This window comes from Mesoplodon mirus (assembly GCF_964341445.2).
Source record: "Mesoplodon mirus genome assembly, chromosome: 9".
Lineage (NCBI taxonomy): Eukaryota > Metazoa > Chordata > Mammalia > Artiodactyla > Ziphiidae > Mesoplodon > Mesoplodon mirus.
Genome location: NC_138985.1, coordinates 41,262,484 through 41,281,711, shown reverse-complemented (window position 1 = coordinate 41,281,711; position 19,228 = coordinate 41,262,484). Strand labels below are relative to the sequence as shown.

At 39.6% G+C, this 19,228-nt stretch overlaps 1 protein-coding gene across 2 annotated transcripts in view; it reads left to right on the top strand.

Moving 5' to 3' along the window:
- DNAH11 (dynein axonemal heavy chain 11) overlaps positions 1 to 19,228 on the top strand; it is a gene marked incomplete at its 3' end in the record, with an annotated part of 310,916 nt that overhangs the window by 189,808 nt on the left and 101,880 nt on the right. For both annotated transcript variants that reach the window (XM_082632325.1, XM_082632326.1), the window contains exons 55-57: positions 5,844 to 6,005; positions 14,929 to 15,162; positions 18,251 to 18,397. In XM_082632325.1, the coding sequence (XP_082488451.1) occupies positions 5,844 to 6,005; positions 14,929 to 15,162; positions 18,251 to 18,397 (543 nt within the window). The remainder of the gene's footprint in view (positions 1 to 5,843; positions 6,006 to 14,928; positions 15,163 to 18,250; positions 18,398 to 19,228) is intronic.

The following is a 19,228-nucleotide window of genomic DNA, read 5'->3' as shown; positions in this document are numbered from 1 at the left end:
ATAGCTGAGTAATAGCCATATGTCCATAATGTCCTTGTCTGTTGTAGTGTTGGCAGTTCTTTTCAAAGTTCACCATATTTCTGCTAACTTTGTTTACAATGAATTCTGTTTTACATTTATATATTAAATAAGTCTGATTTTTTTCTTCATGGATTTTGTGTGTTAAGGCTTTTTAGGAAGCATTTTCGTACTCTGTGGTTATGAAAGTATTATCCTGAATTTTCTTTAAATTAATTTATAGTATCTTTAATGTTTAGCCCTGGATTGCCTTGTGAAGTATAAGGTGGCTTTTCTACTTTTTCTCCCCCAAATTGTCCCGTCACCTCTTATCATAGAATCTTTCCTTACACTACCGATTTGAAATGCTACCTACATCATATGTTAAATGCCTAAAAATGGGGTTTGCCAGCACCAGTGGCGCTTGTTCTCCCAACTGCACATGTATCGAGTTATCACATTTTGTCAGCAAAAATGCAACCACGCTGCTAGCAGAGCAGCACAGATCATAACGCAAAAGCTTTGCATAACATGGTTCACGTATGGACCCACTTAATAGATATTCAGGCACCTGATTTTCTGTTTTAGAAAAAGAAAAACACTATTATACGAGGTTATGGGGCTGCAGACTGGCCTGGAAGGTAATGTGTGGGCAGCGCCAGCCCTGGAGACAAGCAGGGCAACTATGACGAGGGATTCTTCTCCTCATATATCCAGGATTAATATATAGGAAGGGAAATATAGTGGGGAATATAATTCCTACTGTTTTTACTCCTCAAGAATACATTTGCTCTTTGCTGTCTGTTGGGCTTCCACATGCAATTTCTTTATGAATTGAAGAGTTTGCATTTAAAAAAAAAAACGAAAGAAAAGAACTAAAACTCCCCAATGAAAAAAATTTTTAACTCTTGTAAAAATCTGTACTGAAGAGTATATACACATGAAAGGCTGTGGGAATGATTTCATTGTGTGTTACCTAGAAAGAAAATAAATGTAAATATGCATAGAATGGGTGCATGGTGAAAATTCTGTTGAATCTCATAAAAATAATCGAAGTTAAAAGGTTATTAGGTGAGGGGATGATACAGGAAAATATATAGAGATAATAAGGTGATGTTAAAACCATCAAACCGAGGAATCGTTTCTAGGCTAAACCTCCATTCCTGGGAGGATTCTCTCAGTAAGATTCAGATCTTATCAATCTTGAAAAATACTGAGACCTTTGAGGATAAATGCAAACACAAGTTATGGATAGAAGCTTCTGAAGTGAACGTGTGGGAAGATTCCCTCTGAGAATAAACTATATCTGCTGGAAAAAAAATACACTGATAATAGCAATTCACATTTCCACTACAAGAGGAAATGGACTGAGGCCTGTTAGTGATATGCAGATTAATGTGTACTTACATGGGATCTTATCTAAAAGAAATTGAAATGTATTACAAAGCACAATGAAAAGAGGGTTATTGCAAATGAGTCTTAACACCTGTGTAGAGGGGGAAAAAAGGGAATAGAAAATTCTATGGTATGGATTCCAAAAGCAAGTTCCTGACATCCAAATATTAGAGCTGTAGAAAATATATAGATGGTGATTCCAGGGTTTGCTTTTTACTTGTGAGAATTTGCTTTTAGAAAAGAGCACAGCTGTCTAAGGCATTTTAAAGTTTATTTTCTTAGCCAACTTTTCTTTCCAGTCCACTGCTGGAAACTAACTTAAGCCAATTTGGTCATTTGCAATTGTCAGGAACTATTTGGGGGTATATTTCCGGGACCTTCAATACTTGGAGGTAGATGACACCTGTTCGGGGGATGGGGAATGTTCTCCCCAAATCTTCCAATTTAAGATGTGCTTCAAAGAAAGAAGTCTCAGACTGAACTCTGGTACACATAGAGTTTATGTGTAGCACATAACTTAAAACAAGTCTTGAAGTCTTAAAATCTGCTCTGTAAACTTGTTGGAATCCCAACTCTGTCCTTTTAGGAACCTGACTAGCCCTAATTGGAAAGTTCCTTTGAGGCAGATATAGAAATATTTTCATGGTAGGATTAAGCGGATCTTCTCATTGGGATCACATAAAAATACAGAAACTTTCCATAAGCTGTTTACCACAGGACACAGGACTGGTCAAAATCCAAAGTCTAAAGAGTCAAGGGGATTCCTCAGCTACTTTGAGATACAGCTTTTCCTGTTTTGTTCATAGAACAGTAGAGGTGCAAGTACAGATATTTCTGTTTTTCTAAGATATCTTGAACACTACTCATTTCATCATTGAACAGTCATATCCAGTATTCATGATGCTACCTAACCAACCATTTATGTTGATGAGAGAAGTTAGCGAGGAGCTCAGGTAGCTGACTTTGCAATGCAGGCTTCCATTAGAATGTGTGAAATGCTGGTTAAGCATCCTGAGCCCATGTGTCTCTATTGGCATACTTCAGATAACAATGATAATAGCCAGATAATGGCCCCTAAGTTGTAAAATAAGATGAGTATTCACATGCATATTGTAGTAGACTGAAGTATTTCAAAGGTATATTTTACAGGACCAGATGGCTTCATTGGTGACTTCTACCAAATATTTCAAGAAGAATTAACACCGATCCTTTTCAGTCTCTTCCAAAAAATAGAAGAAGTAGGAACACTCATTTTACAAGGCCAGCATTACCCTGATACCATAGTCAGATAAGGACACCACAAAAAAAGAAAATTACAGGACAATATCCTTGATACATAGATGCAAAAATCCTCAACAAAATGTTAGCAAGCTGAATTCAACAGTACATTCAAAGTATATCATACACCATGATCAAGTGGTATTTATTCCAGAGATGCAGTATGGTTCATCATCCACAAATCAATCATTATGATACACCACATTAACAAAATGAAGGGTAAAAATGATATGATCATCTCAGTAGATGTAGAAAAAGCATTTGACAAAATACACATCCATTTATGATAGATACTCTCAACAAAGTGGATATAGAGGTCACATACCTGAAATAATAGAGGCCATATATGATAAGCCCACAGCTAACATTGTACTCAGTGGCGAAAAGCTGAAAGCTATTCCTCTAAGATCAGGAACAAGATAAGGATGCTCATTCTCACCACTCCAATGCAACATAATACTAGGAGTCCCAGCTAGAACAATTAGTCAACAAAAAGGTAAATATATGGGGTGATGGATGTGTTCATTGACTCAATGGGGGGGAGATCCTTTCACAGTGTCTATGTTTATAAAATCATCATATTGTACATGTTAAATGTCTTACAATTTTAACGATGCTGAAAAAGTAAATTATAGATAGCATCACACCCTTTTTCTCATCACTTATTTGTCTTTCTTATAAATTCTTTGCTATGTTAATCTCTCATGAAATTAGGGAAATGCAACAGGAAAATTATAGGATGATTTCCACCCCCCACCCCCAGTAGTGTTCCTTGAGGCAACAACTTGAGTTTACTCCAGGTTGTCTAAAAAGTTGTGGAGACTATTTTTAAAAAGAGCAGAACAGCCAACGCTTTCAAGATATTAGCATAGGCTCTCAGAATACTACCCAGGAAAGCTGGATGGAGAGAATTTCTGTGCTAGATTTCTAGCAAAGCTAGAAATTGGGGCAGTCATTGCACGCCTCAAGGCTAGTGTGCTACTGTCCTTTCCCTTCATAAGAAGTACTAATGAACAAGCATACTTCTCTAATTTAGTTCCCAGGGTCTAATTTATCTGATAGAACTGAGGTTATTAATTATCTAACTTATTTAAAATTCTCTAAATTTTCTACTTCCCTCTGTATATAATAGAGACTTAGATTCTATGAGTATTTCGCCAAATGCAAAAGCGTTAAAAATGTAAATATTTCGTTTAGGTATTCCCTTAGAAATTTTAAGACTATTAGGTTATAGCTGTGGGTGTCAGAATCACCTGGAAGGCTTGTTGCAAACACAGAGATTGCCAAGCCCCATCCAGAGTTTCTGATTCCCCAGGTCTGGAGTCGGTCCAAGAATTTGCATTTCTAACCAGCTCCTAAAAATCCTTTGAGAACCACTTGTCTCCTGCCATCTGCCCTCCACGTGAAATTTAGATGGCATTGTGAGGATCCTTATAACATACAAAAAAAAAAAAAAAGTCTTCAACTGTAAAATTGTAGGAGAGGAAAATAATTCTTTAAATCAGTGTTCTATATTATCTTTTAATAAACAATTAAGGCATATCATTAAATTAACTCAAAGTATTTTTTTCCTGAGGCTCACCACACATGGTTCAGATACTTTGTTTTCTAACACATTCTTCAGACCTGATAGTATGCCGGTAGTGTGTGTAGAAACAGAGTAAGTGTAGAAGTGATAGAAATATTTAGGACCTCAAATAAATGATGCTTTTCCCCACCCCCCTCTCTTTGCTACAATTATGTATAAATGAAGTCTCTAGAATTGTCATGAATGAGAGGTAAGTTGGGTGCAGAAAACCAACTTCTAGGACATTAAGGAGAAATACTCATGTATGGGGAGACAAGGCTGTTAGGAGAAACCTAAACACTGAGATGTAAGTGAAAATTCTGCCTTGTAACTGAGGCTCGTTAACTTAGCACATGCAATATTACAACAATTATTCAGTTTGTAACGAGACTCTTGAATATAAAAAAGAAATGATCGGTCAGCTTATGCATTGTTGAAAATCATTTTAGATCTTAGGATTCATCTCTTGAGTTGTTGAAGAGCCATAGTGTATAAAATTAATATGGTAAAAACACCTGTTAAACGAGAATATATGGTTTCACATACTTTTATGATTTTTATGACATGAATTTTAAAATGCTATGTGGAAAAAATATATCCCTTGAAAAGTGATTTTGTTAGTTGCCTTATCTCAAAGTGTGAGAGACTTCACTGAAAGAACTGCAGAGCTTTGTTTCATATCAAGTGCAAGCTGCATCTAGAAAAAAGGAAACCAAAACTCATCCTCAGACCTTACCCCATTTGGCATCAGTCTCCCCAGTGCCCTCAAGTCCACAGTGACTTGGGAAAGAAGGCAGAGGACAAAAAGGGAGCTCCCTAAACACCTCTTTCGTGCTAGTACTTTACACAGGGCACCACAGTTGACGAGCCCAGAAAGGATATTCAGACCCACTGGACTCCTGATAACCTGCTTCCCTCACTGAGCTTCTGTGACACATGTCACAGCTGAACTCAGGCGCTCCTGACAGAAAGCAGCCCTGTGTCACTAAAGAGAGTATGGAAACTTTCCAATTTAACTCCTAAGTCATTAAATACTTAAATAAAACTTTGAAAACTTACAAATTTCTCATCAGCATCATGTATAAACTGAAATTTTTACTCCTTTAAAAATGTTAAGTATGAACTCGAGTGAATGTATTTTATTTTAAATGGAAACAAAGTAAACATTGAATGTGATAAAACACTTTTCTTAAAAGTGTCTTACACAGTTTTATGGAGACTGGTGAATTACAGAATAGGAGACAGAAGATGAAAGTCTTGGTATTATTTTATCATAGAGATTTGGTTTTTATTTTTAATTGTCATAATGTAACTTGTGTGATAGAAAAGAATGAATTTCCCACTATGCATGATGATCATCAAAAATGTTTAGAAGGAGAGGGACCAGTTTTAAGGAAAGCACACAGCAGTGTTTCTGTATGTTCCATGGGGCAGGTTTGTACTTTGATTCGCAAGGAGGTTAATGTTGCTTTCCACTCTGTGGTGCTTTAGGCTAGTTTAATGTCACGGTTGGCTGCACTCCTTTCTTTCATTGTCCAGGGTCGCGGTGTAATTCTTTGCTCACTCATCACCCTCCTGGTTTTGCCCTGCCCCCGTGTCTCCACAGATCATTTTGTGTTTCTCTCCGGTTGGTCACACGCTGAGAAGTAGAGCTCGGAAGTTCCCAGCCCTGGTTAACTGCACGGCTGTTGACTGGTTCCATGCTTGGCCCCAGGAGGCTCTGGTCACAGTCAGCAGGAGGTTCATTGAGGAAACCAAGGGAATTGAGGTACGCCGCGTCAGCCTCTGAGTCTCTGTCTCTCTCTCAAACACACACACTCTCACTGACCCAAGTCCTCAGTAAATAATTTCCAAAATACACCTAGCAGAAAGCTGTCCTTGTTTGTCTAAGATGATAAGATCATCTTTGTGAGTTTACATTTTACCGAATATGATGGCTGATCTTTTTGTATCTGGTTGAGGTGCATACACACACACAGACACATACACAGATACACACAGACACACACACACTAACACAGACACACATATACACTAACACACACACACACACAAACACACTCACACACACAAACAGCATGTGAGTGAGTTCTTACTCATCCACTGACTCACCAGAAGGCCAGGATCATTCTTACTTGCGTCAGAACTTACTGAATGTAAATCCTTTACATTCACAACTAAACAAAAAAGTAGGCACCCATAGCCACGCAATGCTTGTTCTTAACAAAGTAAGGCAATTCATTGTGATTTTTCTCATTACGGTATTGATAGGTGAAAATCAGCCCCCATATATTTAGCAATCACTAAGTCAGCTAATGTATATGCTTCTCTGTTTTATGGGTTTATGTTTTATAGATTATGTTTGTCATTTGCTCATGTTGAAATTTCCACCTCCTATTGCATTTTTTAAAAGTTGCATGGAATGAAAAAAAAGAAACAACTTCAAGCATTCAGATTCAAAGAGAAAAAGGAATGTATCAATAGGTATGAAGGTGTCATTTAGACCTCCTAGAAATGAAGTTGTGTGTCAGTCAAGCACCTTTCTGATTGGATAGTTTGGATGGATGGTGATTGTGAACATTTCTCGGGGAGGTTTGTCTTCTGATTCCTTGGAGTGATAAGTCGAAAGGTGCCTAGAATAAGTCAGGCAGGAAGAATGATTCTCAGAGCCAAAAATAAAATCAGGGATATTTAAGGAGTGATGCCTGTTTCCAGCTGAAACTTTGCTGTGAACAGGGGCAACCTGCTGTCGCCTCCTTTTCTCCCAGAGCTGTAACTGCTGCTTTTCCAAAGCAGTCCTTTCACATTTTGTTGAATATTATATTTTTTGGTGGCCAGATGGTTAGAAATCTGGGCATATTTACTTTTTCAATTAATTATTTGTAATGCAGCTAGCTTTATTGCATATTTATATTTATATGTATATTTTATATACATAATATATACAGCTTTATCATATATGGTTTATTGTATTTTCCAAAATGCCTATTAATCTAATTACTTACTGCTGGATTGCCAGGGAAGAACTGTCATGCAACATCTAAAAGACGTATATGATAGAGGTTTTATCATATTCAAATACCTCCTCTTGCTTTCTTTTCTCCACACACACACTTAAAACATGTCTATAAATTAATGAAAAAAATGAGCAACTCTATTTCACTGTTTTCTTCATATCCAGAAAGTTCTTTCTCTTGCCTGTCTCTACACTCACCCCTAACATTGAATGAACTTACCTAGACCTTTAAAACAACAACATCATCAGGATTTGGGGGGGGTAAAGAGTGAGTATTATTAATGTGTGGTTCTATTTTTTTAAGTGATATTCACTTTTTCCCACTGGTTGGGGAGCACTGCAAAGCTTTTCTTACGTTTAGGGAAGTATATGTAAATGTGTTCCCATGAACAGAGTGGTAGACCATCACCGGAGTGATTGATTTCTGTCTGAAATGCTGTTCTCCACATTATGTGTCTTCCTCAAGAGTCAGAGGAACCCCATTTAGTGGAGACTAACCCTAGCATTACATAAGGTCTACCAGAAATATTTTTTACTTTAAAATCTGGAAAACCATTAAATATGACAAATGATGGTCAGTTACTATCACAGATATCTTCAGCTATTGCTAGGTCCACTGCATTTCTGGAATTATGTAGGGAATTATTTTGTCTTCTAATAACTACACGAAGCCTTCAGAATACCAATTTACTAAGAGGAAGAGAGACTGTATGTATCTTTTGGTAGCAAAATTCTGTTTCATCCAGTTCATTTGATCAGGCTGGCTTGGTAAGGAAGAGAAAAGGACCAGCGTGCTTTGTTTCTTAATTTTCATTTCTCAAATGGGAGGAAATCAGAGTCAGTGGTGTGGTTTAATTTAGTGTCTGGCACAGTGCTTTAAGCCCCTTGCCTTTGCTGCTCTGGTGCAGACTTTCTCCTGTCAGAGTAGGTGCCACATAGAAAACAGCTCCTCCTGAAGGAGCTTTGATCCACCGGTGACCATTGACATCTACTGGATGAGACAGGACTTACATCATTTTAAGTCCAGAGGGCTCCTCACAGGTCCTCAGCTCTATTTGGTGGTATCATGATGCCTCCTATAGGATGCTGGGTGCCAAATAGGAATTTAAAAAGCACTTTCCCATTTCTATGGAGCTGAATTATGCCTGGAAACAAATTAGTCAATTTCGTTCCAGCGTTGTGTGCTTATTTAACTTTCCCACCTTCCTAATTTGTTACTCAGGAGCAATAATTATAATTCAGAGCGCATCGTGTCCATGTTCTTCTCCAAATGTGTGGGGCCTTTTCAGTAGAGGCCAAAAACAGCTTTTACATTTTTTTGAATGAGCACTAATGTGATCACTTTCTTAGTTTTAATTTCGACCATTAAGACTGAGAGTTGTCAGCATAATTTAGCACTTCTTAATTATTGGCCTCATTTGCTGAGTGTAAGGTACTTATACAAGGTGACCCCCCCCTTTAGCCACAGAGAAAGGATTCATTAAAGGCAAGCGGTTTTGTGTGTGTTGACATATAATTTTCAGGTAGTACACACTCAGCACCCAGGGGTGTGGGCTGACCAAGTCTAAGTAAATGTTTGTGCTACTTTTCTGTTACCTGGTATTGAACTAAAATGACAGCTGACAGAATGAGCAAAATAGTTTGACACTGAAGTATCACCAGGTATTTATCTGAAGACTTTGTGTCAACATACACTCCTCATAGGAGATTTGGAAATGGAGGTGGAAAGACACAGTGTAAGGAGGGAGAGGATACCCTCCAGCCATCCGTGGGAATCGGGTTACAAATGATAATTGGGAGGTGATCTTGTTGAGAAGTATATGGGTCCCAGTTAGGAAAATCCAGGAAAAAAGGAAGGAGAAACAGGTGTTAAAAGATAAGAAATGGGACTACCCTGGTGGTGCAGTGGTTAAGAATCCACCTGCCAACCCAGGGGACACGCGTTCGATCCCTGGTCCGGGAAGATCCCACATGCCGCAGAGCAGCTAAGCCCGTGCTCCACAACTACTGAGCCTGTACTCTAGAGCCCGTGAGCCACAAACTGTGAACCTGCGTGCCACAACTACTGAAGCCTGCGCGCCTAGAGCCCGTGCTCCGCAACAAGAGAAGCCACCGCGATGAGAGGCCCGCGCACCACAATGAAGAGTAGCGCCTGCTCTCCGCAGCTAGAGAAAGCCCACGCGCAGCAACAAAGACCCAATGCAGCCAAAAACAAATTAATTTTTTTAAAAATGAATAAGTCCTATTTAAAAAAAAAAGATAAGTAATATTTTTCATTTTTCAAGTCAAAATGAATAATCGACCTACTTGAAAGAAGGGCTTGATGGAAAGAGGAATTATTGAATAGAAGTGAAAAGACGAGTTCTCTGAGGAGTGAGATTTGCTTCAGAAGGAGTAGAAAAAAAAGGTCTGAGCAAGATGGAGAAGCCCATGCCCATCCTTTTCAGTCACGTTGGCCAACTGGCAAGTAAACATTCTCTGTCCTTTTGCCGGGATACTTCAAGATAGTTACACAAGCTCAATATCATCAGCTTTATCAATAAAATGACTTTATTTCACATGCCGCCACCTCTTCCATCCAGAACTTGTTGAAGGTTTGGCAACATAAGAATGGCATATTCTCCTACCATTTTCCAAACCGATCATGGGAAAATGTCCACTTAAGGAGGAAAGTTATTGTACTGCTGTATTTCAAAGACTGATTTCATGACTGGTCTCTAGCTTCCTTTTAAAACCTTAGGCCAAGCATGAAGCATAGTAAACAACACTTTGTTAGTGATAGGTACGTTAGCAGCAGCATTTCTGTTAATGATTTTAAGCACAGTTCTTGCTTTGAAATATAAGTGAGGGTTATTCAGTATGAATTTCAAAAGTGGAAAGATAACCTTGTGCAATAGAAATTCTATGAATTTGAGAAAAATATCCTCTTTCTGAGGAATACTGAAATCATTTTAAAAGATTAAGACAAAAACAAGTGCAACCAAATTTCTATTGAATCTGCCTAAATCTCATACTGGCTTAAACCTATATTCAAACAGATGAGGAAAGGCCCAGGTGGTGGTTAGTATATTCCCCATTCTTCAGCCGTCTTTCTCCTTTGCACATGCACACTAACATACTGTTCGCCGTACATTTCTTGCTCTGTGCATGTTACTTAAATTTAGGATAGAATTGCAAAAAGCAGTAGAATGCTGCTTTCCAGGGTTTTTGCAGTTATGAAAACTTTAGGAATCCCCTCTACCTGGAAAGTAGGGTCCAGTTTTTATAGCTGCCCAGGAACTTGTACATGCTGTTAAGTTGAAAGTTTAGCTAAATCAAATGGAGGCATCACTACATCCTAGTTATAGCTTTGTGGCTTTCCTCCAGTGCTGGCCTCCCCAGATCCATCTCCTGCCTTGTCTGCTTGCTCTGAGAGGGGAAGCTGGGCTCCATCTTACCTCCCCACGCCCTTCGTCCTCAACTGCATCTTTGTTTTAATGTTCTGTCAGTAAGCCATTGAAGGCTACCTCTTTCGAGGATTGGAAACTCATCTGGAAGATTGCCAGCTTATGCTGGACTCAAACTTGCCTTTAACCCAGGCTTGGTCTCTAAAGTTTAAAGAGAAAAATAAAACACACGGACAAACTAACAATAAAATGCCTTCACCAGGGTAGCGAACAAAAACAAAAAACCAGCATGTAATTTAGAAAACTCTGCATTTAACAGTTGCCGCTGCTCTGTCTGGTGGTATAATCTTCCTGGGACTACTCTTGGTACTATTACCATCACCAAGAGCAGGGTAACACCTGCACTGTGTTCACCTGCCCTGCATTTGCATTGTTCCCCACCTCTCATCACCAACCTTCTAAGCAGGGACCACTGGTTTCCCTGTTGTACAGCTGAGAGGCTGGCAGCCATAAGCGCAAGATCCTTGAGCAGGTGAGGGGCCCATTCGGCACTTTCATGCCAGAGCTCATATTCTTAAATCCTGCTCTGGACTATTGCACAAATGTTTGCCTCTTCCGAAGGAGGAATAAAAGGAAGGGAAGACAAGAAATAGAGTAAAAAGGAGTGAGGAAAGTCTAACTGTTGATTTTGTGGGCAGTAGGAAGTATAGGGAATGCAATCACTTCCCCAATTTGACAGAACTGGAAATCTAACCCAGGTCCTAGGATTCAAACCCCGCAGCCCTGGCTGCCTCCACAATTTTTTCCTGGCAGCCTATTAGCACTATGAGTAGTTTAGGAGAGGAGCTCAAATATAATACTGCCATTTTGTGCGTTTTTAAATGTTTGTTATTTAATAAACCAAACTTACAACCACAGTATCTAATAGATTCTCTACTTTGACCAGACCCAAAAGGAGCTAAAAAGTACAAATAGGATATATTGGGAGTCTGGGATTGTCATGTACACACTGCTATATTTAAAATAGATAACAAGGACCTACTGTAAAAAAAAAAAAGAAAAAAGAAAAAAGAAATGAAATTAAAAAAATAAAAATAGATTTGGAATTATTGAAAATTAACATAGGTATTAAATATGTACAGTTTTGTATATTATACTTCAGTAAAGCTGTGAAAAATTAGCATAGAAATAATTTCTGAGATAAACTACCAAGATGGACAGTAGGTGTATGACATTATATGTTACAAAATTATCCCAAGTTAAACTTGAAAGGGAGGGCTTCCCTGGTGGCTCAGTGGTTGAGAGCCCGCCTTCCAGTACAGGGGACGTGGGTTCGAGCCCTGGTCCGGGAAGATCCCACATGCCGCGGAGCAGCTGGGCCAGTGTGCCACAGCTGCTGAGCCTGCACTCTGGAGCCTGCAAGCCCCAACTACTGAGCCCACGTGTCACAACTACTGAAGCCTACGTGCCTGGAGCCCATGTTCCGCAATAAGAGAAGCCGCTGCAGTGAGAGGCCCGTGCACCACAACGAGGAGTAGCCCCCGCTCACCGCAAGTAGAGGAAGCCCGCGAGCAGCAATGAAGACCCAGTGCAGCCAAAAATAAATAAATTAAATAAATTTATTTTTAAAAAAACTTGAAAGGGAGCAGCAATGAAGACCCCAGTGCAGCCAATAAATAAATAAATAAATAAATAAATAAATAAATAAATAAATAAATAAATAAATAAATAAAAGCTTGAAAGGGAAACTATTTTCTTTTTTTAATCCGCCTCCTTTCCCTTCCTTGAATACAATACTTTTGAAAGACTGAATTCAAAAGTACAGATATATAGTCACCTTTGCTGGTCTTGGGAAGGTGTAAAATCCTATGTAACACTTGAAGTGTTTGATTTCATTCTGGCCTCCACGCACTGGTTGTCATTCAAATTTTGCTGTCATTTTTAACAACGGCGACATGCTGGGCATATGCTTGAAGAGTCAGGTGGCCAGGGTACTTGGTGTGGCAGCGATTGCCCCTGCTGGAGAACTAGGACACCAAGTAGAAGAGATTTGTTTGTGTTTCTGTGCTTACAGTGAGCCATCACAGAGAGTAGAAATTAAACACTTTTTCTTAATGTGAGGAAAAAACAGTTTCTTCTTTGCATTCGATTATGCATTGGCTTCAACAGTGTTTTCCAAAGCATCTTAGTGGGGAAACCTTGGATTTATAGCCATTGGATACTGGCACTTTGCTTATTTTTATTTTTGCTTTCACCATGATTGGCTGTAAATTGACTACAAATGGGATCAACCGGTTTTCATTAAGGGGCCAAATGTAGCAGGAATGAGGTTCTCCACTCCCAGCTCTAAAAGTGAAAAATACAGCATCGCATCCCCATCACTGTAGCCGCACCAGCACCGGCAGCCATCCCCTCCCGGGTCACCCCCCACCCCACACTGCCACCCCCCCAAAAGCAAACTGGAGATAAATGAATGGCAGAATAAATAATTTATGCTAATGAAATTACTGCAATTAGTAGTTCCACAATGACCCTTTTAAAAGCCACAGCTGTTAATGTCAGGAAGTGCTGTCACTACTGACCTTATCATAAGAGAAAGTGACAAATTGAGAATGCAGGGAAGACCAGTCATCAAAGAGGTCTGTTCTGGAACGATTAGAGTTTTCTGAAAAACAGTGTGAATTACAACCAGCTGCTCCCTGGCTCTGCAAGTCTCCCATGCTGTGCCATTTTGTTAAGTCCGATAACAATAGTTATTTTGCCCCATTGAGACAAGTTGTCTCGGGCCACTTCTAGCTCTACCGGAAACCACTTCTTCCATCGGGGATTTACAAATGAAACTGTTGTTAAAGAAAGCTTTTCAGGGCAGCCGAGGAGCCTCCTCATAAGGATCATGGTTGGGCAGAGGCCAGGTTTTTTTTTTTTTTCTTTTCTGCAAGGAGGTTGCACTTGGCTGGGGACATATTTATATTTTAGAAATATACATGCTGGCTTTTAGTCTCATTAAAACAACACAGGACAGGCGTGAATTTCTGCCCATGTTTATATTGTAGTCAAGTTCTCTAAAAAATAAAATCCCTAAGGGGATATTATATGGTGTTGCTTAACTTCCTTATAAATTTATATTCTGAATTCACTATTTGGTAATGTACATACGTCTCAGATCTAGTAGAAACAAAGAATATTCAGGATTTGTATCGTTCTGTATTTAACTTTTGCTTTAAAAACATTTTCGTTACTAGCGCAATAGATTTTTAATATGCAGAACAGTCCGGTATGTACATATTTTAAACCCAGTCAAGCGTTTTCCGTGAGGTTGGAGAGCCAAGTGTTTAGAAATTGCTTTGGAGCCATTCTTCTCCGACAAGCATCAGCCTGTCTCTCCTCGCACCCCAGGTTGTGATATTAATGGCGCAGGTTTGAAACGTTTAACTGCATCACCAGCCACTTGTGTGCAATTTCCCCAAAGCTGTCTGAGCTTTATTGACAACACTTTGGTAAATTATGTGTGACTTTCCTAAGAGTTGGTGTAGCTCATTTAATTCATATTAATTGATTTTTAGGCTCCCGTTGATTAATTGAACCTGGTTCATCTCGTACAGAATGCAATAAATAATCATTAAAATGCGGGAGATGTGACTCCACAAATTAAAAAGGGAACTACTTCAGAAGTCAGGACAAAATGGAAAGAAGGTCTAGTGGGGGGTTCTCCAGGAAGTCTTCAAAGTAGAGTTGCTCAATTTTTTGTTTGTTTCCAAATGAGAATACATATAATCATACTATTTTTCTCCCAGGAGCAGTGACTTTTATACCTTATCCTCCAGTTTGTTTCCACATGAGTTCTTATAAAACTGTATTTCTCAGTTTAACTTTTTTTTTTTTCGGTGACTGTTGGTTTTCTTTGGCTGACGTTTAGCTTGAAGGCAACACCAAAAATACTTCTCTGAGTACTGTCTCAATTTCTCCATTTTCTCTTGCACACGCTTGATAAACAGCAAGTCGTGAAAAGCAGTGCTGGAGTTGCATCTTGGCTCTTGGGTTTGGTATGTGGAGCACATATAAATCCTTTGGCCTACTTGGCAAGAGGAGGTTACTAAGCTGGAAGGTTTCTTGTCATCTCTCCAATCCCATGGACATCTCTGAAAGACTAAGTTTTCCTAGAAACTAAGCTCTTCTGGCTTTTAGAAAATAAATACTGCATAATTTCGCTGATTTTTCTTCTTTTATAAATTTGCATTTTTGTTTTCATTTGAGAGAATTTCATGTGAATTGCCATGTGTATGTTTCAGCCCCTGGATAAAGATTCTATTAGCCTCTTCATGGCACACGTTCACACTAGCGTAAACGAAATGAGTACCAGGTATTACCAGAATGAGAGAAGACACAACTATACCACCCCAAAGAGTTTTCTGGAACAAATATCACTGTTTAAGAACCTGTTGAAGAAGAAACAAAATGAGATATCCCAGAAGAAAGAGCACTTGGTGAATGGCATCCAGAAGCTAAAAACCACAGCCTCTCAGGTATGACCAGGGTATGTTACTACTGAGTGAAATCAGTACTCCTAAAATTAAAAAATACCTTTGCTTTTGAAGCAGCATTTTAACCTACTTGTATAAAATGCATAGTGCTAAAATTTACAGTTTAATGATACAGAGAACACACAGTTCCTGCTTTCCTAAGGCTGAAAAGGGATCAGCCAGTTACACTATCACAGCTGGTTTGGAGAGAGCCCTTCGGTTGTTGGCCTGACTCTGTGCCGGGCAGTGTCGAGATGTTGAACAGAACAGGCACAGCTGGTTCCCCTGTCCTCTTCCACTGCTCTGATGCTCTGGGCTTATCATCAGGAACTTTGTCACAGGACAATGGAAATCAGATCCCTCTTGGTCTCAGATTCTCAACCCCCAGTAAAGGCAGCATTTCCTGGCCGATGCTGTGATAAAGGGTGTTGTGATTGGGGTCCCTAAGTGTAGCAGTCTTCTCTGGCCTTGGTCTCTGATCTGCTCCCTTTAGCCACTATCTCTCTTAGGTGAAAGTAACCAGTGTTGCTTTCATCCTCAACCATAATGCCTCCACTACCTTGAAGGACGGCACCTCTAACCTCCTGGAGTCAATCAGGAGGGAATTTTCATAGGATGTTAATCATGTGTGGGTCTGCACACATATTATCAGATTTTATGGTTAAAAATCAAACAAGTTTATGAAGTAGATGTTCCTACTGAAATTTTACACATGAGGCTTCAAGAGTTGAAGGCCACAGAGCCCATGAGTTTTGAGTTGGAGCCCAGATCTTTGTAAAGCCCATAGTTCCAAGCTGCCTCTCTGTGACTGGTAAAAGAAATTAGAAGAAGAGAAGACAAAGACTTTGGAGATGGGCCAGCCAGGCTCTAGAGCTAGAGGAAAAAAACAATCCTCACTGGTGGTCACCTCAAGGCCAGAAACTCCCAGGGCCTTTTCAGAGTATTTGTCATCAGGTTGTACACCCATATGCTTTTCAAGAAATGGGGCCAGTTTTCCCCCCAAGAGTACTGGCGGCCCATCCATGCCTAGGCTGGAAATGAGACAGAACCTGGTTGGGGGAGTGTATGTTGGTGACTTTCACCCTGAAGGACTCTCTGGCCATGTCCTTCAAGTATGTCTGAAGGCCAGAGCGTCACTTGCCTCTTTCCCCCTTCATTTCATTCACCAGGAATGGCTCTTGGGTGAAACACTGTGATCTGTGCTGAGCAGTGAGTAGATGGACCACGATTGGGAAAGAGAAACTGGAGTGAGGAGGTTTCCACGACAGTTTCCAAGACTGAGTGTTGCAAAGAATAGTTGCTGGAAAACCCCCAAAGAACATATTCTTATATGTGCATCTTTTCCTTCACTTTCCAAGAATGTCTTTCTTTGCTCTCTCTTTTTATATATGTTTTATCTGACTCTTTTTGCCTTCTTTCTGTTTCATTTGTCTTCCCTCTCCCTGTCCCTCCAGTTCCATCTCACTTGAATCAAAACCCTTTTCCCTAGTAAAGACTTTTTGCTAGGAGTCCTGTTAAGCTAAAAGTGGAAGAGATCTGTTTCCCAGAGCATTTATGTCCCTCTGAATGATGACCCAAAATGAGCCTGTTGACTTTGCCCCAGAAAATGACAGTGTTGGCTAAATTGAACTCAGTACCGGTGGGGCCTCTGCCACACTGCGAGAGTTTTCTCCCCAAATGACAGAGACTAAAGCACGGGGAGTAATGTCCTGGTTCATCTCAGTGGTGGCAGCATCTCAGTCACAGAGAAGAAGAAGAGAAAGTCTGTGGTTTCCTGACAGTCATCTCAGTTGTGTGTTGTTGAGCTGGGGGTTGGGGAGAGGAAGAAAGAAAGGGGGTGTGTGCCATGTTCACAGCTGTTTGGGGTTTCCTTATTCTCCCTCGGCTATAAACAATAGGCAGAAAGTCTGAGAAGATACACAAGGTCTTGATGGAAGGACTACTGATGATTTCTGGCCATTAGGTGTTTGTGCATGTGGTTGGAATATCTAATAGCACCTTAAGAGTTTTTAAAATCAATTTATTATGAAGAGCAAGCATAGTCTCCTATGTGGACAACCAGAAAGCCTGACACTGTAAGATCAGGTGGTGTGCAGAGCAAGATGTCTTCATCTTGGAGCGTGTGCCCTTACAGCAGTCCCGCAGAGCTGGATATCCATGCTGTCTGAAATATGTCCAAACCGTAGCGCTGTTCATGCATTGCAGCAAAGCCCTAAACCCCTTCTTTAGCCAGGTAGCCCCTCTGCATATTTAGCGTAGGTCGTAATAGAGAGCCCAAGTGAGTTCTCTTCATCCGTAAGGCTCGCATCCAGGGCTTGAGTTGCTTTGGATATTTCAGACTTAACAGCTTCCTTAGAGACTGAAATCAGGGCTTAAAATAAGTTTCCTCCTAATCTCTTGGATGATGATTTTGATTATGGCCTAACATGTGACTAGAGAGAAGCAAACATCACTGTGCACTGTGACCCTGAGTTCATAGAGAGGCTAAAAGAATCGGTCTTAGCTTAAACTCTAGTGGTACAGGTAGCAGTGACAGTACCAGCTGTGCCTTTTAGGGTAGAGTGTAAATAACCCATGTTGGCCGGGGAGGTTACAGGCACCCTTGGATATAGCAGTGGAGTGTGGTTCCACAAGTTGAAATTCCTGAAGTGTTTTTAGCAATGGAGTCAAAATAAATGGTTGTGATTGTTTTTTGTGATTAAAAAAACCCCCACACAAACAGTAATATTTATACCCCACAGGGGGCATGAGTGACACATGCTCGGGTGACATGTGCTCAGGTGGGGACAGCTGGTGGTGCTTCCCTGAGCTGAGAAGATAAATGTCTTGTTGGTGCTGACGTAAGTTAATGACTTTTTCCGCAAAACCATCGGAAAACATTATTCTGTTGATTCCTGTGTTTAAAAAAAAATGCATTTTTTAAAAACACAGGGGCTGCATTTTTTCACATGGAATTAAAGTCAAATCAGGGTAGAAAAAGAACCAAGATAGAAATTGCTAGGCATCCCTGAATTCACTTAAAAATATAAGCTATATCTGATGTTTGCTGTTATTGACACAGGTTTCTTCAAAGTCATGACTTTTCCTTTAGGTAGGGGATCTGAAAGCCAGACTTGCCTCTCAAGAAGCTGAGTTACAACTGAGAAATCACGATGCTGAAGTTCTGATCACAAAGATCGGGCTTCAGACGGAGAAAGTGAGCCGGGAAAAGGCCATCGCGGATGCCGAAGAGAGAAAGGTTAGGCTAATTCCACCATTTAGAGTACAGAGCTATATTTAGCACAAAATAAACCTTTGTAGGTGAACAGTTTTGAACAACTTCCCCTCCAGGGAGCGTAAAATCTAAAGAATTATTATAGTTACACATGTAACAGCATTTCACACCATGATTACCACTTGGCCTTTCTTTACATTATGCATTTTCCCAACCTTTTAGCTCTTTTAATGATATGAAAGAACAATAAATACTGAGCTCATTCAAGCATATAATGGATGTGGATCTTGAACATCAGGCCTATTTGTAATACAGTAAAGGTCAGGAAGTCACCTCGGAGGTTTCTAAAGCTTTTCAGTTTTTAGGCAAATTGAACAACTCAATTGTTAACAAAGCCCATTCCGTCACTTTGCAAGATGGTTTTCGAATTTTGCATTTTAATAATACAACTTGAGTTTATTATTATATCCTAAGCTAAATTTGTTCTTTTTCAGTCAGTGGAGGCCCTGGCATTCTGTATGATGTTTTATTGTTGGAAACAATTACTTTTAAGATTATATAGCTTCTGCTTTCTTTGTACTTGGGTTTCCAGTAGTTCTGAAATAAATATAAGTTATATTGACATCTTCTCTTACCAAAACTTCAGCTACAAGTAGAAGGTATTTTATTTTTGTGTATCTCACTTCCCAAAAGAACTATAGCAAACAGAATGATTACTAAATATTTGTTTAAAAATTGAATGACTGTGTATGTGCAAGGTCAGTTATCTTATTTTAGGCAAAAGATTATAATCAGAGCTTAGTTAATTAAAAATGTAAATTATGAGTCACATAACCTCTGAATCAGTAGCCATTA